This window comes from Zootoca vivipara, chromosome 12, assembly GCF_963506605.1.
Source record: "Zootoca vivipara chromosome 12, rZooViv1.1, whole genome shotgun sequence".
Taxonomy (NCBI): Eukaryota; Metazoa; Chordata; class Lepidosauria; order Squamata; family Lacertidae; genus Zootoca; species Zootoca vivipara.
Window position 1 is genome coordinate 59,198,451 of NC_083287.1, and position 26,503 is coordinate 59,224,953.

At 54.5% G+C, this 26,503-nt stretch overlaps 1 protein-coding gene across 1 annotated transcript; it reads right to left on the reverse strand.

The window, feature by feature from the left end:
* Positions 1 to 65: 65 nt before the first annotated feature.
* On the reverse strand, positions 66 to 25,967 carry ASIC3 (acid sensing ion channel subunit 3). Its single transcript, XM_060281082.1, has 10 exons — positions 25,440 to 25,967; positions 9,931 to 10,081; positions 6,728 to 6,855; positions 6,307 to 6,457; positions 5,779 to 5,835; positions 5,512 to 5,665; positions 3,263 to 3,354; positions 3,098 to 3,177; positions 2,418 to 2,489; positions 66 to 464 (listed from the first exon to the last, which is right to left on the reverse strand). Exons 1-10 carry the CDS (start codon positions 25,965 to 25,967, stop codon positions 360 to 362), a joined length of 1,518 nt encoding a protein of 505 aa, XP_060137065.1. The 3' UTR covers positions 66 to 359.
* Between the last annotated feature and the right edge of the window lie 536 nt (positions 25,968 to 26,503).

The window sequence follows — 26,503 nt, forward strand, 5'->3', positions numbered from 1 at the left end:
CAATCCGGGATTCTTTTAATGCTACTTTGCATCGTTTCAAACCCCCCCCCAGTCCGAGGCCGGAAGAGCCACCCCACCCCACCTGACCACCCCCACCCGCCTGGATCAAGCCCTTCCATTTGGGGTGGGGGGACATTGGGGGGGGAAGAGCAGGTTCCCTTCCCTCTGGCTGCCGTCCGCTTGGTCTCCTCTGTGCAGAAAGGGAGGAAGAGGAAAAGGCGTGTGCGTTGTTGTGGGGTGCCCCCCCACTGGAAAATGCCATGCCCCCCCCACTCCCCACACTGCACTGGGTCCTGCAGGAGGAGGTGCCTGGTCCATTTCGCTGGGAGCGGAGGAGAGAGAAGCGGGCGCAGGTTTCTTCAGCAGGCGAATTCCTCAAAGTTGCCTAGAGTCGGGTGACGAGGTAGCATGTTCGGGGCGTATCCAATACTGTCCGAGTGACTGCACAGCGTGTGGCAGGTGCTCTGGGGGGGGGCAGAGAGATGGGGGGGTCAGTGAGCAGCAGCTGGGGGGGGCAAGGCTACCGCCACCCCCCTAGTAGGCCAGGCCCTCCCCGAGGCAGGGAGCTGAGCTGCTTTTAGAGCCCCCCTGGGGCCTTGGGCGCCCCCCCCATGAAATGTCCACGCAGGTGAGATGGAGATGGAGGCTGAACCCCCCCCCCCCCGCACACACACACACCAGGGAAAGGGGGCTGTCAATGGGGGGGCTGGGATTTCCTGCCGATTGAGGGAGGTGGACAGGCAAGGAGGGGGCCAAGGCTGCAGCTTTTCCTTCCTGGCTCCCAGAGCAGGGGGGAGAGACCACCCCTGGCCTTTTCAGTTGCAGGACCCCCCCCCCCCTGAAAAAACCCCATGCCCTGCAATTGCTCTGTGCTTTGGAGCAGGGGGGGCTGCCCCCCCATCGCAGCTCTCCTGAGCGCCTGGGGAAGGTATTTTCCTCCTCTATATGGAAGTTCTACAGTGACTAATAGACCCAGGGAAATGGGTGTGTGTGTGTGTGTGTGTGTGTGTGTGACTCAGTGGCCCCTTGGGGAGTCTGTTGGAGGGGAGAGAGGGGTCCTGCCTGGGAGAGGAGGAGGAGGAGGAGGAAGGAGTGCCCTGCAGACGGATCAGGCCTGTGGCTCCTCTGGCCTGGCATCGTCTCCTGGCAGCAGCCAACTAGATGCCCATCATGGGAAACCCACAAGCAGGATTCGAGCTCAGGATCCACTCTGCCCGCAGGTTCCTGCATCTGGCATTCAGAAGCATCCCCTGGCCGCCTTCTCCTCAGGAATTGGCCTGATCCTCTTTTAAAGGCATCTGTGGAGGGTGGCCATCCCTGCCTCTTGTGGCAGGGAGTTCCAGAGTTTAACTGCACTGCATGAAGAAGTCCTTTCCTTTAGCTCAGGCATCCCCAAACTTTGGCCCTCCAGATGTTTTGGACCACAATAATCCCTGACCACTGGTCCTGTTAGCTAGGGATCATGGGAGTTGCAGGCCAAAACATCTGGAGGGCCGCAGTTTGGGGATGCCTGCTTTAGCCTGTCCTGAATCATTCAGCTTCATGGGACGCCCAGGAGTTATGAGAGAGGAAATCTAGCTGCCTTTTCCCAGGACAGACCAGCTCAACACTGCCTGCTTTCTCTTAGGTGCATTTCTGTAAAATACTCTACTATTGGAGGGCACCCCAGGGGTCATCCAGTCCAACCCCCTGCAATGCAGAAATCAAATACACTTGATGGACCTGAGAGGCTACAAAATGGTGGGCAGCCAGATTCTGGCTCCCTGAAGCAGCAGCAGTAGCGCCTTGACCCCCCTGCAGAGCAGCCCGGTCCCATGGCCCAAGAGAGCCTGGCTGCCAGGAAAACTCGGGGCGGGGGCGATTCCGAAGCAGGACCCTGAAAGGGATCCACTACCTGAGAGGGCGAGGAGGCGGCTGGGTGCCTGGGCTGCGGGGGAAGTCCGTGGGCTCCTGGCGCAGGTGAGATGCCAAATGGAAAGGGGGCAGGTAGATGAGGAGACAAAGTGGGTCAGGGTGGGGGGGCACAAATAAAGGGGGCCAGAAACAACAATGAAGCAACACTCAAGGCAAATGGCAGCTGGATCATCGGTAGAAGATGAAGCCGGTGGAGAGGGGAAGGGGTCCCTAGGCATGCGCAGAGAGCGTTTCCGTCCCACCAACAAACCCCCAGTTCTCCACATTTGGGGGGGCATGCACCTTACCCAAAAGCCCCTGCCCGTACCAAAAAGGCCCATTCCCCCCTCCCCGTTTGGGATATGTTTTTTCCCCTCAGGCCGCCCCTCCCCAGCCACCACCCGCCCCCCCTTTGGGCTCTCCAAGGGAGAGAGGGGTGTGTTGCGGGGGGGGGGTCTTTAGGCAGCCTTGGTTCACAAGGGCCTGAGCCCAGGGGACTCGGGGGGGGGCACTTGCCACTTTACCAGGTTGTCGCTGTTGCTGCGATCTGCCTGCTTCCTCGCTTGGTAATAGCTGAGAAGTTTGTCCCGCAAGACCTGCCAGGCAGCAGGGGGGGGAGAGAGGCAGAGAGTGGGGGCCCCTGGCTGGCTGGAGGGGGGAGAAGAGCCTGCTGGATCCGGCCAACGGCTCATCTGGTCCAGCCTCCTGTCCTCAATGGCCAGCCAGGTGCCCATTATGGGAAACCAGCAAGAAAGATTCGAACACAAGCCAAACACTCCCCTCCTGGGGTTTCCAGCAACTGGGATTGGGAAACATCTCCTGCCTCAGAGCAGAGCCACCCTGGCCAGGGGCCATCAAGAGCCCTCTTCCCCCTCCATGCCTTTGTCTAATCCTCTTCTGAAGCCCTCCATGGCCTCCTGTGGAAGGGAGTTCCACAGTCCCAAACCTCCCGACACTCAGCTTCACTGAGTGTCCCTGCATTCTAGTGAGAGAGAGAAACCTCTGTCCAGAATGCATCGCTTTATAAACTTCTATCCTGCATTGCCTTTTCTCCAGCCTAAAAAGTCCCCAACTGCATGATTTAATCCGAATCCTCCTGAGCAGCCGCAGAGTGCCTCTCCACTGCAATGGCTCCTCCAGGCACTCCCCCCCCCCTGCCCTCTCCATCCCAGCTTCTCCCTGCCCCCCCCCAGCCACCACTCACCTCATACAGGTAGTCGAAGATCTCCAGGATGGTGAGGAGGCTGGCGCCGATGAAGAGGCCCATCTGGCCCCCAATGTCCCCTGGGGGGAGGCAAACAAAGAGAAGTCACTCTGCCCGGACCCCCACCCACCCCTAATTCCTCCCTCCCTGGGGCCCCTCACTCACCCAGCAGCCCAGCCACTTCGTAGGCCTTCTTCTGCTCGATGGTCTCGTAGTTCAGCGCTTCGAAGAAGATGTCCAGCACCAGAAGATTCTCCCTGAGCACCAAATTGGGCGGGGAGGGGGGGGTCAGGAGACGCAGGCAAGGGGGAGCCCTGGGCTTGGCAAGCCTCCATGGAGGCCCCCCTCCCATAAGCCCTTGTTATAATGCATAAATAGGCAATGTTGTCATGCTCTAAATTAGCAGCTGTTTTTGTCCCAGTCTGCTCCCTACTTTAATGAAATGCACCCAGTACTAGTATTATGGGAGAGAAAGAGAATTTTCTCTCTCTGTTCTTTCTGTATAGCATACATAATTTAATTGCTTGCCAATCAGAAGGTCGGCGGTTCGAATCCCCGCGACGGGGTGAGCTCCCATTGCTCGGTCCCAGCTCCTGCCCACCTAGCAGTTCGAAAGCACGTCAAAGTGCAAGTAGATAAATAGGTACCGCTCTGGCGGGAAGGTAAACGGCATTTCCGTGCGCTGCTCTGGTTCGCCAGAAGCGGCTTAGTCATGCTGGCCACATGACCCAGAAGCTGTACGCCGGCTCCCTCAGCCAGTAAAGCAAGATGAGCGCCGCAACCCCAGAGTCGTCCGCGACTGGACTTAATGGTCAGGGGTCCCTTTACCTTTTAAGCTACTGATAGATCACATGTCATACCAACCCTAAAGAGGTCATTTAGTGGCTTTCTCCATTGAAAGAGTGAGAGAGGATCTCTTCCCTCTGTCGTCTACCCTTTGACCCTTAGTTGAGTTTAGCAGCTGTTTTTCAACTATAAAGACAAGTTTAGAATATCTATCTGATCCATCTTGCTCCATTTCCCCCTCATGGTACCTTGGAGACATAAGACAGGGCCATGGGTGAGTTAGGATTTGAACCCAGGTCCAACACTTTGTCGATCTTTATCCTATAAACCAGGGATGGCCCTTCAGATGTTGTTGGAGTGCAACTCCCATCATCCATGACCCCTGGGATCATGCTGGCTAGGGGCTTATGGGAGTTGGAGACTGGAGGGTCTCAGGTTCTCTCCATTTTTGCCACCCAGTGCTCAGGCAGGGCTGGGAGGGGACACCGTCCTCAGGGTAGACTGCCCCTGGCCATGGGGTCCCCATTTGGCTGCCATTCATTAGAGGACGGCTTGCATGGAACTGGAACTCTCAATGTTGCCCAGACTGTGGGAGAGCGTTTTAGCCTCAATGCCAAAGGTTTTGATGGATCTTAATTTACATTTGCACCAAAAAAGGGCCAGCTAAAGCAGGCACCCCCAAACTTTTGGCCCTCCAGAAGTTTTGGACTACAATTCCCATCATCCCTGACCACTGGTCCTCTTAGCTAGGGATCGTGGGAGTTGTAGGCCAAAACATCTGGAGGGCCAAAGTTTGGGGATGCCTGAGCTAAAGCAACTCTTTGCTGGAGATGTCATAAGGACAAAGTCTCCATAGGCATAGACCAGGCACCCCCAAACTGTGGCCCTCCAGATGTTTTGGCCTACAACTCCCATGATCCTTAGCTAACAGGACCAGTGGTCAGGGATTATGGGAATTGTAGTCCAAAACATCTGGAGGGTCAAAAGTTTGGGGGTGCCTGGCATAGACTTTGGACAAATATATTGAGATTTGGAACGAGGTGATGTGGAATGGAGGGGGTTATTAGCAACCGTATATAGACCGCGATAATATCACTTATATTCCTTTTTAACCAGGCCTTTGGTTGACCAGATCAATATCCCATACCCTTTTTAAATGTGGTTCTGGGGGGGGTTGGGGAGGTATTATCTGGTTATTGATTTTATTTTTATTTTATATACTGTGATCTTTTTATGTGAGACCCCAGGGTATAGGGCAGCATATAAATTCTAATAAGAATACTAAAATAAAAATGCCACATTTATAAATGAAAATCTTTCAATAAAATACCAAAAGAAAGAAAGAAGGGGACTGTTGAGGATGCAGCCGGGGGCATCTTCCTGGAGAGGGGGTCCTGTGTGCCCAATGGGGGGGGGCTCTACTCATAGAATCATAGAGTTGGAAGAGACCACAAGGGCCATCCAGTCCAACCCCCTGCCAAGCAAGAAACACCATCAAAGCATTCTTGACATATGCCTGTCAAGCCTCTGCTTAAAGACCTCCAAAGAAGGAGACTCCACCACACTCCTTGGTAGCAAATTCCACTGCCAAATAGCTCTTACTGTCAGGAAGTAAGAGATGTACTCACGCGATGTACTGCTCGCTGCGGTTGTACTTCTTGGCCAAGTACTTGGCGGAGGCCTTGCTGGGGATCTTGACCACAGAGAGCTCCTTGCCATAGCGCACCGTCTCGCAGGGGGTCTGGCAGGAGCAGAACTCGTTGTCCTTCTCCACCAGGAAGTCTGGGGGGGGGCAGATGGGGCAGGTCAGGGCTGGCTGGAGAGGGACAGGAATCTCTCCCCAGCCCCCCCCAGCCCCCAATCCAGGGGTCTGGAGGGGGGGTGTCCATGCTTACCCAGGGCCGGGTCGGCACACTCCTTGTACTGCTCTGGGGTGCAGAGGTTGGCATTACCTGGACACAAGGAACAGAGGTTGAGGCAACAAAGGCAAGGTGGGCATCTCCCTGTGAGGGTGCTAGTCATCGGGGTGCCCTGTAAGGTGGGCACCTGGGCCAATGGGGTGTGTGTTCTATTGCAGGGAGTTTGGCTCAAAGATGTTTGGGGTCCCTTCCAACTCTACCAGTCTACAATCCATGGGAGGTTTCTAAATGGAGGTCAGGTGGCCATCTGTCTGGAATTCCTTGGCTGTGATTCCCACATTGTATGGGGTTGCCCTAGATGCCCTTTGGGGGTCCCTTCCAGCTCTACAATTGTTGGAGAAGCCAGAATGATGTTGTGTAGCAAAGGCATGCAATGACAGGTCAACCCGAGTGTGTGGACCCCAGGAGGCTGCATGGGGCCACAGCCTCCCACGTCTCCAGCAGCCCAGAATTGACGCCTGCCCCCCCCCGTCCCCCACGCTGAGCCCATCCCCTGCCCCCGACCTGGCATGTGCACCATGCGGCAATTGCAGTTCTCGGCCAGGTAGCGTGTCTCGCAGTCAATGCGGCAGGCGGCCATGCTGTAGTTGGCAAAGAAGGTCGACTCCACAGGGTTCGATTTGCAGTCACCCCACGGTGGGGGGAGGTAGAAGAGCTGCGGAAGAAGCGGGGAAGAGGGCGTGGGTCAGCCCATGTCTCCCTACCCAGGGAGCCCGGGGGTTGGCTGACCCCTCCAGAATCTCAGGACCTCTGGGGTTCTGGTGTCCGTCGTCACCCCAAGACCAAGCCCCCCTCTCTGCCCCACAGATGTACTGCCTAGAGAAATCCCCTAGAAGACAGCAGGAAAGGCTGAAAGTGCCAGGCCTGGCAGTGGGCAGGGGGGTCGGGCTGCCCAGAAAGCCCGGCCAGCAAGAGGGGCAGCTACCCTTTGCTGCTGGCATGAGACGAAGGTCTGGAAGCCGGGAGCCACGCCAAAGCCCAGTTGGTCGATGGAAGGGGGCTCGTTCTGACTGTGGATCTGCACCTTCACCCCCGCTTCGTAGGAGGTCTCATCTGCAATGCAAACACAAGCGCATTGGGGAGAAGGAAAGGGCCGGATCCTGAGCGCGAGGACTGATGCTGCTGGGAGTGGAAGGAAGCAGACGGGCAAATGAGAGGGAGGGAAGCACATCGTCTTGTGCACCACCCTGATTTCTGCAGATGTGGGGAAGCAAATTTCATAGTTAACATGCGGAACTCCCTTCCACAGGAGGCACTGATGAGCAACAAGCTGGATTAAAAGAGGTTCGGGGAAAGTCATGGAGAAGCCAGTCAAGGGCCACTAGCCATCATGGCTACAATCTGCCTCCGCGGTCGAAGGCAGCAGTGTTTCTGAGTACAGTACCATTTGCTGGAAGCCACAGGAGAAGAAAGGGCTTTGGGGCTCAGGTCCTGATTGGGCCATTGGCCGGATCCAGCAGGATCTCCTTCTGTTCTTGTCTTCCTGCCTGGGCTCTGTGCTACCCCTGCTCTGCTTTTTCCAAGACAACCCACCACCTGAATCTGTTCCAGCCCCCTGAACTCTGCCCTAAGCAGGTCAAAGAATAATAGAATTGTAGAGCTGGGACCCCAAGGGCCATCTAGTCCAGCCCCCTGCAATGTGGAATCTCAGTTCAAGCATCGTTGACAGATGGCCACCGAACCTCTGCTTAAAAACCTCCAAGGATGGAGAGTTCACCACCTCCTTCAGGAGACCATTCCACTGTCGAGCAGCTCTGCCTGTCAGAAAGTTTTTCTTTATGTTTAGTTGGAATCTCCTTTCTTGTAACTCGAAGCCATGGGTTCGAGTCCTTCCCTCTGGAGCAGGAGAAAACAAACTTCCTCCATCTTCCATGTTACAGCCCTTGAGATATTTGAAGGCGGCTCTCATTTCTCCTCTCAGTCTGGAGATATGGGCACAGCAAATAGCCTGAGAAATTACTTTCAATTGGCCCCTTTCTCTCAATGGAAGGGCTGAGTTATCAATGAATAATACTGTCTAAAATGTGAGTCAAACAAATATTTGATTTGTGGTTCACCTCTGGGAGCCCCTCTCAAGTCTAGCAGGAGATTCCTGATGTTTGACAAGTATCTGTTGAATGGCCCAGCAGACCTGCCCAGAGGGCATCTCCTATGTGTGAATGGGGAGCTCTGTGACAATGGATTCTGGAGGCCAGGCATTCACCATTTCAAAAGGATGTCTCATAGAATCCTAGAGTTGGAAGAGACCACAAGGGCCATCCAGTCCAACCCCCTGCACAAGCAGGAAACACCATCAAAGCATTATTGACATATGGCTGTCAAGCCTCTGCTTAAAGACCTCCAAAGAAGGAGACACCACCACACTCCTTGGCAGCAAATTCCACTGCTGAACAGCTCTTACTGTCAGGAAGTTCTTCCTAATGTTTAGGTGGAATCTTCTTTCTTGAAGTTTGAATCCATTGCTCTGTGTCCGCTTCTCTGGAGCAGCAGAAAACAACCTTTCTCCCTCCTCTATATGACATCCTTTCATATATTTGAACATGGCTATCATATCACCCCTTAACCTTCTCTTCTCCAGGCTAAACATACCCAGCTCCCTAAGCCGTTCCTCATAAGGCATCATTTCCAGGTCTTTGACCATTTTGGTTGCCCTCCTCTGGACACGTTCCAGCTTGTCAGTATCCTTCTTGAACTGTGGTGCCCAGAACTGGACACAGTACTCCAGGTGAGGTCTGACCAGAGCAGAATACAGTGGTACTATTACTTCCCTAGATCTAGATGCTATACTCCTCTTGATGCAGCCCAGAATTGCATTGGCTTTTTTAGCTGCTGCATCACACTGCTGACTCATGTCAAGTTTGTGATCTACCAAGACTCCTAGATCCTTTTCACATGTCTCAGTCCAGTCGTTCTCAGGTATTGCCAGGCATCTGGATGGACGGACTTGTAAGTCCTGGTAGGATGGAGAAACAGGAACACTGAGCAGGACCCGGTTTACATAACCACCATTTATGTTTGTTTCTTTAGGGTGAGGACTCTCAATCCCAGATTCCTGCATTACAGGAGGTTGGACCAACTCTAGGATTCGATGATCTTGGGTGGTCTTTCTCTTATGAGCTTTCGTGCGCATGCACACAAAGAAGGTATCTGAAGAAGTGTGCATGCACAATGACAAATTTAGTTGGTCTCTAAGGTGCTACTGGAAGGAAATTTTTTTATAATAAAGGTGATATGGGCGTTTAGGAGCAGAAAGAGGAAGAAGGAAAGGGGGTCCCCTTCTGGGCAGCCTGGAAGCCTCAGAAGGCTGAGAGAGCCTGAACCCCACAGAGGGGGCAGAGGAGAATCCAGCTAGGCCTGGGATGCTGCTGCAGCAGGATGAACCCCCCAGCCAGGAAGGAGCAGATCCTGAGTAACGCTCAGTGGCTCTGAGGTCCCCAGGAATTTCTCCTGTGGGAAGATCTGCAGTCAAAATGACAATTAAGTTAGCTATATAATCATAAGAAAGGGTTAAGACTCTTAGAGTTCCCGTATTCCCAGAGAAGACAGATCTGTGGTGTCATATTCCCCTACATCCCGTGGCAGGAAACAGGACAGAATATTTTAATTTTTCCTCCTTCCTCCTTGCCTCAGTGTCTCTCTTCCTTTGAAAGCCAGCAACTGAGCAGAAATACAGGCCTGGGCTTTGCTCAGAGCTCAGACTCCGTTTTGGAAACAAATTTTGTATTTTGTAACTTAAGACATATTTTTACCTGCCTCTGTCTTGATGCATTTGCTGCCTGCATTGAAATGTAAGTAAACCTTTTCATTTATCTTACAAAAGTGTGTGTTTCACTCTTAGCAATGGGGACAAAGAGGGGAAAGGTCAGCCGACCACAAATAAACAGGGACAAAAAGCTGTATTGGACTAATTCCTAGCTTCCAGTAAGCCGCAAAGCGCATAAGTGGTTTTACTCTGCTAAAAGGGCTTCACAGCCTTTTTGCTCTCATATTTCTAACACACGTGTGGGACAGGAGATTTAAATTTTAATTGACAGATTTAATCTCCATTGTCTCCTGGGATCAAACAGGGCCCATCCCCAAGCAAGACCCCCGTGCCCACCCCAAGCCCTCCTCTGACCCCTCACTCACCCGTTTCTCCCCAGACAGGCAGGTACTCATCCTGCTGGATATTCAGCATCAGTTCCAGACCATTGCCTGTTCCGCCCTTGGCCGTCGTGAGGAGTTCGTGGCCGGGAGCCCCCGAGTTGAAGGTGTAGCACTTTCCCAACCGGGTGAAGATCTGCAGGGGGGGGAGAGAAGAAAGGGATGGCTTGAGGCCCCCTCTGGGAGACACTGGGGCAGGCGGAGGAGGAAGGCGGAACAGAGGAAGCTGCCTTGCACCAAAGCCAGTGTTGTCTACTCTGACTGGCAGCAATGGCTCAACAGAGTCCCTGGCAGGCGATGCTCCCATCCCCGATTGAATCTTGAACCCAGGACCGTCTGCATGCAAAGCAGGTGCTGTGTGACTGAGCTGCGTTCCTTTTTTTGGGGGAAAAAGCCAAGTTTATAGTCCTCAAGGTTCTAGATAAAGGGATGCGCTAAACAGCATAGAAACTGGCACTGACTGGCAGCAGTGGCTCTCCAGGATTTCAGCCTGGTCCTGGCCTGGGAATTGAACCCGGGACCTGCCCCACTGAACCTGGCTTCAGCTGAGCAGGAACCAAACCCACAGAGAGCAGCATTCCTATGGGGTCCACAGAAACCCCTCCAGCCCCTTTCTTAAACAGAGGGGCAGCCAGGAGGTCACCCACCAGGACCCCCTACCCCCTTCTGGTTGCCCTGAGCCTTTGGGGGCTTCTGGTATGAAAGTGGGGGACCCTCAAAGAGTCTGAGAGGGAGAATGGGCCCCCACCAACTCTGATCACCCCTGACTGCCCGCTCCCCGCCAACATCAGTGGGGGCATCGCTGGCTGCCTGGCCCTGGGGTGGGGGAAGTGGCCTGGGGAAAGTTTTTCTCCCCGTCTCTGAAACTCGTGGACATTCCATAAAGCTGAATATTAGGAGATTCAGGACAGATAAAATAAAGGATTTATTTGTGCAATGCAGAGTTAATCTGTGGAAATCCCTCTCCCAGAAGGCAGGGAAGGGAAAAGAAGTCAGAGTCCGGCTCTCTTCTGCCTTGGTCAGGCCACACCTGATAAGACTGTGTCCAGTTTGGGGCAGAACAATTTAGGAAGGATGTTGACAAGCTGGAAGGTGGGCAGAGGAGGGCAGACAAGACGATCAGGGGGTCTGGAAACTAAGCCGTATGAGGAGCAGTTGAAGGAGCTGAGGATGTGAGGAGATATGAGAGCCATCTTCAAATATCTCAAGGAAGATGGAAGAAACTTGTTTTCACCTGCTCTGGAGGTTAGGACTTGAACCCATGGCTTCAAGTTGCAGGAAAGGAGATTCTGACTAGATGTACGGAAAAACCTTCGGACAGTCAGAGCTGTTTGACAGGGGAACAGACTCCCACAAGAGGTGGTGGACTCTCCGTCCTCGGAGGTTTTCAAGCAGAGGTTGGAGGGTCACCTGTTGTCATGGATTCTTCAGCTGAGATTCCTGCCTTGCAGGGGGTGGACTAGATGACCCACGGGGTCCCTTCCAACTCTACAATTCTATGATTCTATGGCCACCTTTTAACGAGGGTGAAAGAGGAGAGCACAAAATATGGTCTGAAGCTCAACATAAAAAAAAACCAAGATCATGGCCACCGGTCCCATCACCTCCTGGCAAATAGAAGGGGAAGAAATGGAGGCAGTGAGAGATTTTACTTTCTTGGGCTCCTTGATCACTGCAGATGGTGACAGCAGTCACGAAATTAAAAGACGCCTGCTTCTTGGGAGAAAAGCAATGACAAACCTAGACAGCATCTTAAAAAGCAGAGACATCACCTTGCCGACAAAGGTCCGTATAGTTAAAGCGATGGTTTTCCCAGTAGTGATGTATGGAAGTGAGAGCTGGACCATAAAGAAGGCTGATCGCCGAAGAATTGATGCTTTTGAATTATGGTGCTGGAGGAGACTCTTGAGAGTCCCATGGACTGCAAGAAGATCAAACCTATCCATTCTGAAGGAAATCAGCCCTGAGTGCTCCCTGGAAGGACAGATCGTGAAGCTGAGGCTCCAATACTTTGGCCACCTCATGAGAAGAGAAGAATCCTTGGAAAAGACCCTGATGTTGGGAAAGATGGAGGGCACTAGGAGAAGGGGACGACAGAGGACGAGATGGTTGGACAGTGTTCTCGAAGCTACCAACATGAGTTTGACCAAACTGCGGGAGGCAGTGGAAGACGGGAGTGCCTGGCGTGCTGTGGTCCATGGGGTCACGAAGAGTCGGACACAACTAAACGACTAAACAACAACACAACAACAATACTACATTTTAAAAAATTTGCCTTGAGGGAAATGGCCACCAACTTGGATAGCTTCACGGAGGAGGAGAGGACTATGGGTGGCTCTGCTCTGCCTCCACCCTCAGAGGCAGCCATGCTTCTGAATCCCAGTTGCTGGAAACCTCAGGGGAGGGGAGAGATGCTCTTGAGTTCGAATCCTGCTTGCTGGTTTCCCTTTGCGGCATCTGGTTGGCCACAGTGAGAACAGGAGGCTGGGCTGCACATGGAAGTCAAGAGGAAGCAGTGGCGGGGGGGGGGATCAATGACCCAGGAGGGGCTGGACGACCTCCGAGTCTCCTTCAACCTCCAGCCCCCCCGCCTAGGTCTTCCCAAATCTTACGCAGGGCCGTTTCTGCGGCACGAGAGCCTCCCCTCTGGCCCCCGCTGACCCAAAGCGCACTGCCCCCCCTCCATCCTCCACGCCACCGTCCGTCTCGGGTTCTGCTGACGCTGCTGCAGCCTCTCGCAGGAGACGTTGGTCGAAGTGGCAGGGAGGATGCAGCTCAGCTCAGAGTAACAAGAGTGGCCTTGGGGACCAGGATGGGCTGGGGGGGGCAGAAGGGGGGCAGAAGAGAAGCAGGAGGAGGAGGAAGAGATTCTCTGTCGGCCCAAAACAGAGGCAGCGGCTGGAGAAGAGATTGCCAGGAGGAGGGAAAGATGACCAGAGGGGAGTGGGAAGCAGGAGGGGGCATCTCAGGGGTCTCCCTAGGCCAGGCCAGGCCCTTTGCCTCTGGGCGAGCCCCCCACCCCCAATGCCCGGCCCTAGACGCAAACCTCTGGTGTGCACGAGAGACAGAGATCTCTTGCCGGAGAGAAAAGGGGGCGATGCTCATCTTGTCACCCAGAGGTGAAGGGTCTCCAGTTATGTGGCTTCATTTGTCCCCACCCCCAGGTGACACCCCCCCTGAAATGGACCCCAAATAGCGGCTGCCCTCCAAGTCCCGCCTTTGGAGACCCGCTTTCATTTTTCTCCCAGTCTCTGACATAGGCTCGTAGAGCGGTAGAATTGGAAGGAACTCCCAAGGGTCATCCAGTCCAACCCCATGCAAGGCAGCCATCGCAGGCAAAGAATCTCTGGCAGATGCAGAAGCGCATGAGGGACTCCCAAAGGGCATCCAGCTGAACCCCAAGGTGGCTGTCCCTAGGAGGTATAGAGCTGGGGGGGGGTCCTGAGGGTGCCAAACTTGGGGTGGGGGCGGGTTGGGGAGGCGCAGGCCTGGGAGAGGGGACTCACGGCGGTGAAGTTGTGCGGCCCGCACTCCCGGGTCCCGAAGCGGCAGTCCAGCAGCATCTCCTCCAGGCTGTGCGCCGTGCGCTCCACAAACTCCTTCATGTCAAAGCGGGGGGTGGGGTAGAAGCCGAGCCCCCCCTCGTCAGACCTCCCCAGGGCCCTCAGGTACTCGGGGAAGGCGGGGGCCTCCACGCCCAGCAGCTCCTGGCCCACCCAGTGCAGGTCGTTGCGGGTCAGGCGGGAGCGGCGCACGCGGTTGAAGTTGCAGAGGGTGACGGCCGGGAAGAGCAGCCGGCGGCCCTCCTCCTCGTCCAGCATGGTGACGTGGTGGTACTCCTTGTAGTACTGCACCCGCTCGCCCACCTGGTACAGGAAGATGCCCACGGCCATCAGGACGGCGCCCGCCCAGGCCGCCCGGCGGGGGGTGAAGGGTCCCGGCAGGAAGACGTGGGTCAGGCCATGCAGGGTGCAGTTGCTGGCAAAGGCGGCGAAGTCTGGGGGTCTGGGGGCCGCCTCGTCCTCTCTGGGCTCCTGCATGGCCCTCGGCGGTCAGGAGCTGCTGCAGGATTGTGTTTCAGGACCCGCAGGGAAGCTCTGGGCAGCAGAGGAGGAGGAGGAGGAGGAGATGGCAGCTGATCTCTGGCAGGAGATGGAGGAGGAGGAGGCTGCTTGGCCCAGGGCCAGGGGGGCAGGCAGGCAGGCGGGCAGGGAGGGAGGACCAGGAGCATCCTGGCACTGGGAGGGCGGGGAGGGCGGGAGCCAGGGAGCCCCAGGAAGGAGGAGAGAGCCTGGATGGTAGGGGTGCTGCACTCAGGCCCCACATGGAACCCTAGAACAGTAGAGCTGGAAGGGACCCCTGAAGGTCATCTAGCCCAGCCCACCCGCAAGGCCAAAGAATCATAGAAAGATGGCCACCCAAGGGAGGAGAGTCCATTGGTTGGATATGGGGTGGGTGGGAAGCACCTGTTGGGGAACCCCCAAGGGAAGAAGGCTCAGAGCCCAGGAAGTGGAGGTTGGGGAGAAGACGGGGAGGAGGAGGTGTCAGAAGCTGAAGAGGGAACAGGGCAGGTGATCTGGGTTGCACCCGTTGTGGGTGCACGGAGTACGTGTGTGACATCATGCACACAGGTGAAGTCACACGCCACCGCAGCCGGAGGGCCCGACAGCTCCCCACCACAGTGGGAAGGTCCCATGGAGTGAAAACAGTGTGGGTGCTTCAACACCCCCAGAGATGGTGCCTATGGAACAGGGTCTAGTGAGCAGGAAGAGTCCAGAGGAGGGCAGCCAAAATGGTCAAAGGCCTGGAAACGATGCCTTATGAGGAACGGCTTAGGGAGCTGGGTATGTTTAGCCTGGAGAAGAGAAGGGTAAGGGGTGATATGGTAGCCATGTTCAAATATATCAAAGGATGTCATATAGAGGAGGGTGAAATGTTGTTTTCTGCTGCTCCAGAGAAGCGGACACGGAGCAATGGATTCAAACTACAAGAAAGAAGATTCCACCTAAACATTAGAAAGAACTTCCTGACAGTAAGAGCTGTTCGACAGTGGGATTTGCTGCCAAGGAGTGTGGTGGACTCTCCTTCTTTGGAGGTCTTTAAGCAGAGGCTTGACAGGCATATGTCAAGAATGCTTTGATGGTGTTTCCTGCTTGGCAGGGGGTTGGACTGGATGGCCCTCGTGGTCTCTTCCAACTCTAGGATTCTGCGATAGGGCAGAGAGGAGTGCAGACTTAGAGACAGAGGTGGAGGCTGGGAAGGAGGTTGGCCAAGAGGCAGAAATGAGTCTGTTGGTGAAGAGGCGTTGCTGTCTCTCTCTCTCCCCCCCCCACCTCCCCTGCAACTAGCTCTCCTCCCCGCTGGTCTCCCAGGACCAGGAGAGGAATGAAGAGAGTGGAGCAGAGACAGACTGTGCATCAGAGTCTCCGGTTCCTTGGAAAGGACCTTGAGGGGGAGGAGAGGGACTCTGGAGGCTGTGGGAAGGGAGGCCTCAATCCTCTGAAGTGCCTCACTGGGGCAAGATCTACTGGGAAGAGATCCTGGGGTCACTAGGCCTGGGCTGCTCTGTCTCTGAATAAAAAGTTTCAATGAACAGAAGTCTAGGGTCTGGATCAAGGGAAATAATAGACCCACTCTCTTCTGCCTTGGTCAGATCACACCTGACAATGCTGCATCCAGTTCTGGGCACCACAATTTAAAGAGGATGTTGACAAGCTGGAAGGTGAGCCAAGGAGGGAGACCAAGAGGATCAAGGGTCTGGAAGCCAAGCCTTATGAGGAAGGGTTGAGGGAGCTGGGTATGTTTAGCCTGAAAAAGAGGAGACTGAGAGGAGATATGAGATATGAGGTAAAGGTAAAGGTAAAGGGACCCCTGACCATTAGGTCCAGTCGTGACCGACTCTGGGGTTGCGCACTCATCTCGCATTATTGGCCGAGGGAGCTGGCGTATAGCTTCCAGGTCATGTGGCCGGCATGACAAAGCTGCTTCTGGAGAACCAGAGCAGCACATGGAAATGCTGTTTACCTTCCTGCCGGAGCGGTACCTATTTATCTACTTGCATTTTGATGTGATTTCGAACTGCTAGGTGGGCAGGAGCTGGGACCGAGCAACGGGAGCTCACCCCGTCACAGGGATTCGAACCGCTGACCTTCTGATCAGCAAGCCCTAGGCTCAGTGGTTTAACCCACAGCGCCACCTGGGTCCCTATGAGATATGAGAGCCACCTTCAAATATCTACAGGGTTGTCTCCTGGAAGATGGAGCAGGCTGGATTTCTCCTGCTGTGGAGGGGAGGACTCAAACCAATGGATTCAAGTTGCAAGAGAGGAGATTCCGACTAAACATTCAAAAAACCTTTCGGTCCCTTCCGACTCTATGATTCAACTAGATGAGTTCACTGACCCCAAGTGACGAGTTCTTGCTCCCCTGCTCCCAATGGTTCCATGATAGCTCTGACCACCAGAAAGCTCTTCCTGCTGTGGAGCCAGAATCGAACCTTTGTGCTGTCTGAAAGACTAACATGTTTCCTCAGGGCATAAGCTCCCCAAAGCAACTCCTGAGCCCCTGCAACTCTCAGCGCATTGCAAAATGAAGAACCAATCATTGGCACTTAGCTTCTTGTCTTTCACTCCCTTCATGCCTTGGCCCAGTCACCAACTTGCAGCCTGACCTCCTTCGCAGGGCTGTTGTGAAGATATAGGAGGTGTAAAATGGCTGCAAAAGGGAACTTGGGTTTCTTTTGACAAGATTGGTGCATCTTTGTTCCGTAACAGGTCATGAGATATATTCTTTGCAACACTTCCCACCCCCTAATGCAAATAAGTCTGGGTTCAAAGCTGCAACCAATCTTAATCTGGTCTGTCATTCCATGGTTTTAGAACCCCAAAGCCCAGTTAAAAAAAGGAAAAGTTGCTCCCACTTTCCAAAGGCGGCTCAGTCAAAGAAAACTTTAAACCTACATTCAGCAATAAATTCCACTGGGCATTCTGCCACATTCTTTCTCTCTCACACACACATACACAAAAGTACACATGTTGTTGACAGTAAAAATGATGCACACGAGAGGAAGCCTGAGAGCTAAAAAAAAAAGGCTGAAAGGGGGGAAATTTTCAAGGTGAAAATGACTCAAATTCTCAAATATTTAGGTTGCAGTCCTTACCCCCCAACCCCACATACCTGGGGCTCTGGAAGTAAGCCTTGCTGAATTCAATGGGACTTACTTCTGAGTAGGCGCAGGCATTCACTGTCAATCACCGTGAAAATGGCATTTCAGAAATATGGCTAGTGGGCGGTTGGTGAGAAAGACAAGGGAGGGAGGACTGTTTAAACACAGCAAAAGCTTTGCAAATCCATGGCTGGATTGCAATGTCAGAGTCTGCACACAAGATGGGGGGGGGGGAGAGACACCCCCCCTGCCCCCTTCTCCTCTTCTTCCAAAGGACAAGGCAGCAAAGAGGGACATCGCCACCCCACCTCTTTGCCCCTTTGGGGTGAAGCTGGAGATCTGCTCCCCACCAGCACCAGCAACCAGGCAGGTGGGCAGGGAGCCCCCCCCCCACTTCTCCTTCCCCTCTGTCCCCAGCAAAGATGCAAGCTGCCCCCAGCGCACAGGTGAGGGGGCAAGGCAAAGCCAGGGAGGAAGCCCCATCTCTCCTGTCTTTTTCTCTCCCCCCCACCCCGCCCCGGTTCAAGAGCCCTTCTGCCCCCCGCCACCAATCTGCTGCCATGTTCTGCCCCCAAACACCCTCTGCAAAGCCCACAAAGGGAGAAAGCAGGATTGCCTCTGTGTGCTGCACCCGCACCAACCCCAAACAGAAGGGGAGAGGGGGCTGCCCAGACAGTGTGAGGGGGAGGGTCCCTTCCAACAAGAGGAAGCCACCGGGTCCTGGCTTCCTAGAAAGTCTGCTCTCCAGTCAGGTGGGTGCCCTGCAGGATATTGTCCATAATATCCTAACTAGACTAAAGGATGTCAAGAGACAAAATATTATGGCAGCTGTAAACAAAATTTGCTCCCCTATATTCTATGATTTAAATATCTTAGATAGCAGAGCCAATTACGTCACTAACTTAATAATCCCAGCCCAACGTAGGGCTTTTATGCTGGCCCGTTTGAATGTTTTTCCCTCGGCATTTGTCAGGGGAAGATATCAAAACATTCCTAGAAACAAGAGATTCTGCAGATGTTCTATGAATGTCCCGGGCACTGTAGAGCATATTCTCTTTCATTGCCCATTGTACAGTACGCTCCGTCAACGTGTGCTGTCCCCTCTTTTGGGTGGTCTGGAACCCCAGCAAGGTGAAAGTGTGGGATTCTGCCTATCTGAAGTTGACCAAAGGAGCAGGTTAACAAGGAAAACCACAGATTCTACATATATATATATGTATGTATGTAGCCAACTGCTGCCTTTTATATATATATTTCAAGGCTTTTATATGTTATTTTCTCTTTTATGGTTTTATTTGCAAAATACCTAATAAAGGTTTGATAAGTAGAAGTAGTGGGTGCCCTGCAGTTTGATGCCTAACTTTGCTTCCAGGTGGGCTGCAGACGGATGTTTTATTAATTTCATTTTTTTAAAGAAAGCTCAGGCTCTGGGGACTCAAGTCCTGGTGCCCTTGCTCCAGCTGCACCCTGGACAATTCAGCTTTGGGGGGGGGGGAGGCAGGGAGAGGCCTCCCAAGGACCTCAGGGGAGCCTGATGGATCATGTCAAGGGTCAATCTGGTCTAGCCACTCAGCAGTTAGAGCACAGCCATCATGGTTCATAGCCATCAGTGGCCTTTTCCTCCTCCATGAATTTGCCTAACCCCTGTTAAAAGCCATTCAGGTTAGTGGCCGTACCTGCCTCCTGCAGGAAGGAGTTCCACAGTTTAACTCAGGAAGAAAGGCTTTCTTTTATCTGTAACAGAGTTCTAGGAGGTAGGAACGAGGCCAGCTTTTGCTTAAAAACATGCAAAAACAGCCAATAACGGTTAGAGTACCAGACTAAGACCTGGAAGAAACCAGGGTTTAAATGCCCACTCGACCGTGAAGCGAGTGGCAGTGAGTTCCATAGTTTAGTCAGGTGCTTTGCAGAAAAGTACATCTTTTTAGAATACAGAGTTTTATGATGGCAGCCCAGAAACAGGCTGTTCCCCAGCTGCCTCCTCGGGAGGGCTACTCAGCAACTTTCCTACTCTGAAGTGGCAAAACTTGGAATCCAGGCAGGCAGGCAGAATGGAGGAGGGCAAAGCGAGGCTCGTGGGATGAAATGACTTAATTGTGCAGGGAGCTCATTTGCTGGGCGGCAGATTTATTCCCCCCCCCCCCACACACACACCTCACCCTCGAGTCCGGAAGGATCAATAGTGCAGAAACACAGAGCTAATTGCAGCCAGTGTGTTGTTTTGTTTTTGAAAAAAGCAAAGGGTGTTTGTGTGAGAGCGAATATTGGGGAAGGGATAGGAAGCAGCTCAGGGCCTCCGCAAACACCCCTGCAGAAATCGATAAATCGATGGCCTCTTCTGCACAGAATAAAGGAAGGAAGAGCAGAAATGGGGGTGCCCAGAGGAGACCAGGAACGGCCCCTGGTTTCTCAGAAGGAGAGGTCCAGAAGGGCAGGTGTTTGGCTAAGAGAAGAAACTGCCGTGTGTGCATGCGCATGTTTGTGTGTGTGTAATACCACACTCTGGGCACCTTCCTTGGCAGGCTGCCCGCTCTTGTGAGATGCCCCCCCACACACAATGGCTATCCAGCTGGCACATGCAAGACCCTTCCCCACAGGCGACCTTGGGGGGTGGGGAGCAGCTGCTGCCCTGGCAACGAGCTCAGTTGCCTTGAAGATGGGCAAAGTCACCATGGCAACGGATTGTCCCAGGAAGGAGTGGATGTTGTCAAGGCAACAGGTGCTTTGGAGGAACCGCCAAGTGGGCGCAGCAGGGGGGAGCCGTGGGCAAACTCCAGAGGGCCCCCTGGCTGTGGGGCAGGAGACTTTGGGGTCTCCTCCACTGAGCCAACTGCCCAGGGCAGCACCTTGTGGGCGGCTTTTGATCTGGGCAATCCAGGCGGAAGGAGAAGCTTATTTCAAGACAAACTCGGTGGCCCCTGAGCCCCCAAAGCACACACAAAAGCCTTCCCACATACAGTCATCAGAGGTAGACTGTCTCTCGCCATGGAGGGTCCATTTCCAGCTGTGTGGCCAATGGCAATCAATAAACCCGTTGCCCAAACAAAACGGGAGACTTTGCATGCGGCCCCCCTGCAAAGGAGTTCTTGGTTGCCTCCCTGGCAGAAGGGGCCACTGGACTGGGCCAGGTGGAGGGGGGGTTCTAAGGGGTGGGCAGAAGAGGGGAGTAATTCGGGGCTTTGGGTCCAAGACAGAACCAGGGTCATTCCTCCGGGGCAGGTGGGTGTCCCAGTGGCAGGAAAAACAGAATCATGGAACTGTATAGAGTTGGAAGGGATCCCCAAGGGCCATCTAGTCTCCCCCTACCTGGTTCCAAGCCTCAGGTGTCGTGGGGGGGGGGAGAGGGCCTGGCAGAGGAGAGGCTGCCCTTTCCACCCATTCAACTCCCCTGCCCCCCACTTTCCAAGACTCCCCCAGCCTCCTTGGGGCATGCTAATCCCCAGAGCCCCCTCCTCCTCCCACATGAACTGGCCCAGTCCTCTTTTAATGCCAGCCAGACCACAAATGGCCTTGGAGTTCAAAATGAAGCAGGGCAAAGGCTAATAGAGTTCTGTCAAGAGAACAAACTGGTCATCACAAACACTCTCTTCCAACAACACAAGAGACGACTCTACACATGGATATCACCAAATGGGCAGCATCGAAATCAGATTGATTATATTCTCTGCAGCCAAAGATGGAGAAGCTCTATACAGTCAGCAAAAACAAGACCTGGAGCTGACTGTAACTCAGATCATCAGCTTCTTATAGCAAAATTCCAGCTTAAACTGAAGAAAGTAGGAAAAACCACTGGGCCAGTAAGATACAATCTGAATCAAATCCCTTATGAATACACAGTGGAAGTGAGGAACAGGTTTAAGGATTTAGATTTGGTGGACAGAGTGCCTGAAGAACTATGGATGGAGGCTCGTAACATTATACAGGAGGCAGCAACGAAAACCATCCCAAGGAAAAGGAAATGCAAGAAAGCAAAATGGCTGTCCAACGAGGCCTTACAAATAGCGGAGGAGAGGAGGCAAGCAAAATGCAAGGGAGATAGGGAAAGATACAGGAAACTGAATGCAGATTTCCAAAAAACAGCAAGGAGAGACAAGAGGGTCTTCTTAAATGAGCAATGCAAAGAAATAGAGGAAAACAATAGAATGGGGAAAACCAGAGATCTGTTCAAGAAAATTGGAGATATGAAAGGAACATTTCGTACAAAGATTACCATAATCAAGGACAAAAGTGGTAAGGACCTAACAGAAGCAGAAGACATCAAGAAGAGGTGGCAAGAATACACAGAGGAATTATACCAGAAAGATATGGAGGTCTCGTACACCCCAGGTAGTGTGGTTGCTGACCTTGAGCCAGACATCTTGGAGAGTGAAGTCAAATGGGCCTTAGAAAGCACTGCTAATAACAAGGCCAGTGGAAGTGATGATATTCCAGCTGAACTATTTAAAATTTTAAAAGATGATGCTGTTAAGGTGCTACACCCAATATGCCAGCAAGTTTGGAAAACTCAGCAATGGCCAGAGGATTGGAGAAGATCAGTCTACATCCCAATTCCAAAGAAGGGCAGTGCCAAAGAATGCTCCAACTACCGCACAATTGCGCTCATTTCACACGCTAGCAACGTTATGCTTAAAATTCTACAAGGCAGGCTTAGGCAGTATGTGGATCGAGAACTCCCAGAAGTGCAAGCTGGATTTCGAAAGGGCAGAGGAACCAGAGACCAAATAGCAAACATGCGCTGGATTATGGAGAAAGCTAGAGAGTTCCAGAAAAACGTCTACTTCTGCTTCATTGACTATGCAAAAGCCTTTGACTGTGTCGACCACAGCAAACTATGGCAAGTTCTTAAAGAAATGGGAGTGCCTGATCACCTCATCTGTCTCCTGAGAAATCTCTATGTGGGACAAGAAGCTACAGTTAGAACTGGATATGGAACAACTGAGTGGTTCAAAATTGGGAAAGGAGTACGACAAGGTTGTATATTGTCTCCCTGCTTATTTAACTTATATGCAGAATTCATCATGCGAAAGGCTGGACTAGATGAATGCCAAGCCGGAATTAAGATTGCCGGAAGAAATATCAACAACCTCAGATATGCAGATGACACAACCTTGATGGCAGAAAGCGAGGAGGAATTAAAGAACCTTTTAATGAGGGTGAAAGAGGAGAGCGCAAAATATGGTCTGAAGCTCAACATCAAAAAAACCAAGATCATGGCCACTGGTCCCATCACCTCCTGGCAAATAGAAGGGGAAGAAATGGAGGCAGTGAGAGGTTTTACTTTCTTGGGCTCCTTGATCACTGCAGATGGTGACAGCAGTCACGAAATTAAAAGACGCCTGCTTCTTGGGAGAAAAGCAATGACAAACCTAGACAGCATCTTAAAAAGCAGAGACATCACCTTGCCGACAAAGGTCCGTATAGTTAAAGCTATGGTTTTCCCAGTAGTGATGTATGGAAGTGAGAGCTGGACCATAAAGAAGGCTGATTGCCGAAGAATTGATGCTTTTGAATTCTGGTGCTGGAGGAGACTCTTGAGAGTCCCATGGACTGCAAGAAGATCAAACCTATCCATTCTTAAGGCAATCAGCCCTGAGTGCTCCCTGGAAGGACAGATCGTGAAGCTGAGGCTCCAATACTTTGGCCACCTCATGAGAAGAGAAGAATCCTTGGAAAAGACCCTGATGTTGGGAAAGATTGAGGGCACAAGGAGAAGGGGACGACAGAGGACAAGATGGTTGGACAGTGTTCTCGAAGCTACCAACATGAGTTTGACCAAACTGCGGGAGGCAGTGCAAGACAGGAGTGCCTGGCGTGCTCTGGTCCATGGGGTCACGAAGAGTCGGACACGACTAAACGACTAAACAACAACAACAACAGACCACAAATGAGACGGGCATCACCTTCATGGGCACCCAAGTTGAGGCCCTCAGATGGCCGGGAAGCCGAAAGGAGGGAAGTTGAGCCCCAGCCTCAGAGAACCAGACTCAGCAGGAGCCTTGGCCCTAAAAACGGCCCTAAAACGGTCAGGGAGCCCAAGGGAGGACAGGGTGGCAGGTGGTCCTTGGACCTTTTGAGTCCCACGCAAACCCCACTGGGTCCCGCTCAGTGGCGCCAACTCTAGGGAGCCCTGGGTGCCTGGGCACCCACAATTTTTTTGTGGGTGCTCTGACGTGCCTTCCAGTTTCTACCAGAGGCCCTGTGAAATCACATGATGTCACGGGTGCCATTGGGCCCCCATAGTCTGGGGCCCAAGTTGGCAGTGCCTGTGGTCCCGCTTCTGCCAGCTGTGCTCTTTGACTGAGGGATGGCCCCAGGATTGGCTCTGCTGTGTGCCCAGCCTGGCACAGTCCCATAGAGGAATGTGCCTCTCCTGGCCCTATACTGGAGCCTCCCCAGTCCCAGACAGGCCGACACCCCCCCCCTGCACAATGCCTCTCTCCATAGGAGCCAAACCCTAGGGCAGGCATCCCCAAACACGGCCCTCCAGATGTTTTGGGACTACAATTCCCATCACCCCTGACCACTGGTCCTGTTAGCTAGGGATCATGGGAGTTGTAGTCCCAAAACATCTGGAGGGCTGAGTTTGGGGATGCCTGCCCTAGGGGCCAAGGTCCCTTCAGCCCCCCCCCCCACTATTTGAGGGGACCACCAGCCTCCTCAAAGTTAATGAGCATTGTCTTTCAAATGGTGTGCCTGCACTACATCTTGTGACCAATTATAAGGGGTGGGGCTTACCTGCCCTTGCTATTTTATTCAAGCTGGCACCCCTGCCCCCCCTGCACTCACTGTGGCCTTAGCAAGGCCCTGCCCACCCCCCTCACTCCTGCTCTCCCCATAGCTCAGCTGAGTCCCCACTGCCGTGACCTCCTTGTGGTCTCCTCCCACCCGACCCCTTAGCTTCCTGGGCCTCTGTGTGCCCCACCCCTGAGTTCTGCCCCCACTCGCCTCTTTTGATCAACCAGCCTAGTATCCCTCACCTTGTGGGGGGGGGGAGGCAGAGGCTCACACTCCACAGCCCCTGAAGTGAGGGAACCCCACCAGGTCTCCATTGAGACAAAGCAGCCCTTACAATCTCCCCCCACCCCCGGGAGGAGATGGCTCTGCCCCTTATAGAGAAACCCCCATAGGAGCCAACTCCTGGGGAGGCCGGGCCGGGGCCCCACAACACTGATAGGCATTGCCATTCAAGGCTGCTGTCTCAGGAGGGGAAATACAAGCCCAGCCCTCACTAGCTACCCTCACTGTCTGTCTCCAAATAGCTGTGGTCCAGCTACGGTAAGTCAACTCTGAGCCCCCCCCCCCACCAGCCTTTTCATTGCACACTGATGGTCATTTGTGCTCAGGATGGTACAGGCCAGGGGCAGGTAGAGGCCACCCCTAATGCTGTCTGCGCCCAGAGCTGGTTTGCTAGAAGCTCTCAGGCCAGCTCTCTGTCTCAGGCTAAACAAATCCCACACCTCACCCCCAATGAATGGGGCTGCTCATGCTGCCTTGCTAAATGCAGGCTTCTTCCTGGGATGGGGCCACACCTTAGCAGAGACGGCCCCTCTCCCTGCTCTACCCCCCTGCCCACCTCCGACACCCCACTTGGGATCCCACCTGGGCCCAGAAGAGCAAAACCTCACAGGGCAGCCCCAGGCAGGGGCAGGCAATGAGGGCCCTGGAGCAAGTGCCCAGGATGGAAGAGGAAGAGGAGGGAGGAGCGCAGGGTTTGGGGAATGCCGGCTGAGGTGGCAATTTGGCTAGTGCTGAGCACAAAATCGAGAAGATCTATAATTGAGAACGAGAACATCCATTTGGGCATCCCAAATTTTGGGCATGCTGAGGGTCCTATATTATCAAAGATTACCAAGTCTGCCCCTTCCTGACCCCAAACCCTCGGAAAAGGAGAGTCCTCCACCCACAAAAGGTGACTGGTGTGTCTCTCTCGTCCAGCAGGTGTGGACCCCCCCCCCAAAGGCAGAATTGCCAGGAGGGCTGCCTGCCGCCGCTACCTCGCCTGGGACTTTCCCTCCCGCTGCCCGACGGTAGGGCCACTCCTCCCCTCTTCCAAGCAACCATACATAAGGAGAGCCTCCGGCTGGATCAGCCCCGCGGGAGCCAGTCTAGCCCTGCACCCTGTTCCCACGGTGGCCACCCAGACAGCACCCTCCGTGGGAAACGCGCAAGCGGGAGGAGAGCGCGGGAGCAGCGGCGTCCCTTCTGAGCCGGCGGGCCTGGCGCGCTCGCCCTCTCCTCTCCCTGCAGGCCAAAGCCGGCGGCGCCCCGGTGCCCTGCCCTCCCCGACCCCCTCCCTCCCTCCCTCCCTCCGAGTTGGGGCTGCCCCTCACCACGGTGAAGTTGCTGGCGCTGCAGTTGGAGCCTCGGAAGGTGCACTGCCAGAGCATCTCGGCCAGGTCGTGCCCGGTGCGGTTGTAGAAGTCGGCCATGTCGAAGGGGCGCGCCTTGAAGCCCCTGAAGTTGGCCCTGTCCCGCAGGGCCGCCAGGATCTCGGGGTCGCCCAGCTGGGCCACCTCGTGCCGCGCGTCGAGCAGGGCCAGCAGGTCGCCCACGTGGTAGAGGTCGTTGCGCGTGATCTTGGAGAAGCGGAACTCGTTGAGGTTGCACAGGGTGACGGCGGGGAAGGTGAGGTTGTGCGCGGCCACCTCGTCCAGTTTGGTGACATGCGGGTAGCTGAGGAAGTAGGCGACGCGCTCGGCGCACACCAGCCCCAGCAGCGCCAAGGAGCCCGCGAAGGCGAGCGCCCACAGCAGGCGGCGAAAGGAGCGCGAGCCGTGCGCCACGAGGTGGCTCAGCCCGTGCAGGGACGAGCCGCGCGCAAAGGCCTGCAGGCCGGGCAGGCGCTCCCCGCGGGCCATGCTGCCCCCGGGCCCCTCCCTCATCATGGCATCTCCCGGCGGGGCCCCCTCGGCCGCGCAGCCTCCGCCCGCCCGCCGGGCAGCTCCACCTGCTGCTGCTGCTCAGGCGCGCACACCCCGTTGCCAAGCTGCGCGCTCCCCGCTGGCCCGGCGCCCTGCGTGGCGCTGCCGGGGGGCTCTCTCCGGCGCAGCGCCCATCCCCGGGCTGCAAGGCGAGGGGGCGGCGGCGGTCCCTCCCCAGTCACCGCGGTGGCGGCGACGGGCCGGGGGTCCTCCGAGCGCAGCCTCGCCCTCTTGCCGGAGAAAGCCCCGCAAGGGCGCCTGAGCAGAGGCGCAGCGCGGGGGGCTCTGCGGTGGATGCGGCAGGCTCAGCTGCGCGCCTCCAGCTCCGCCGCCTGCTGCACATCAGCTCCCTGGCTGCCGCCGCCTCTTTCGCAGTCTGCGGCTCTTCCTCCTGCCGCTGCGGAACCGGCTCCGCTCCACGAAGGAGGCGGCTCCGCGCGCGCCCCGCTCCGGACCACGCCGCGCAGACCACC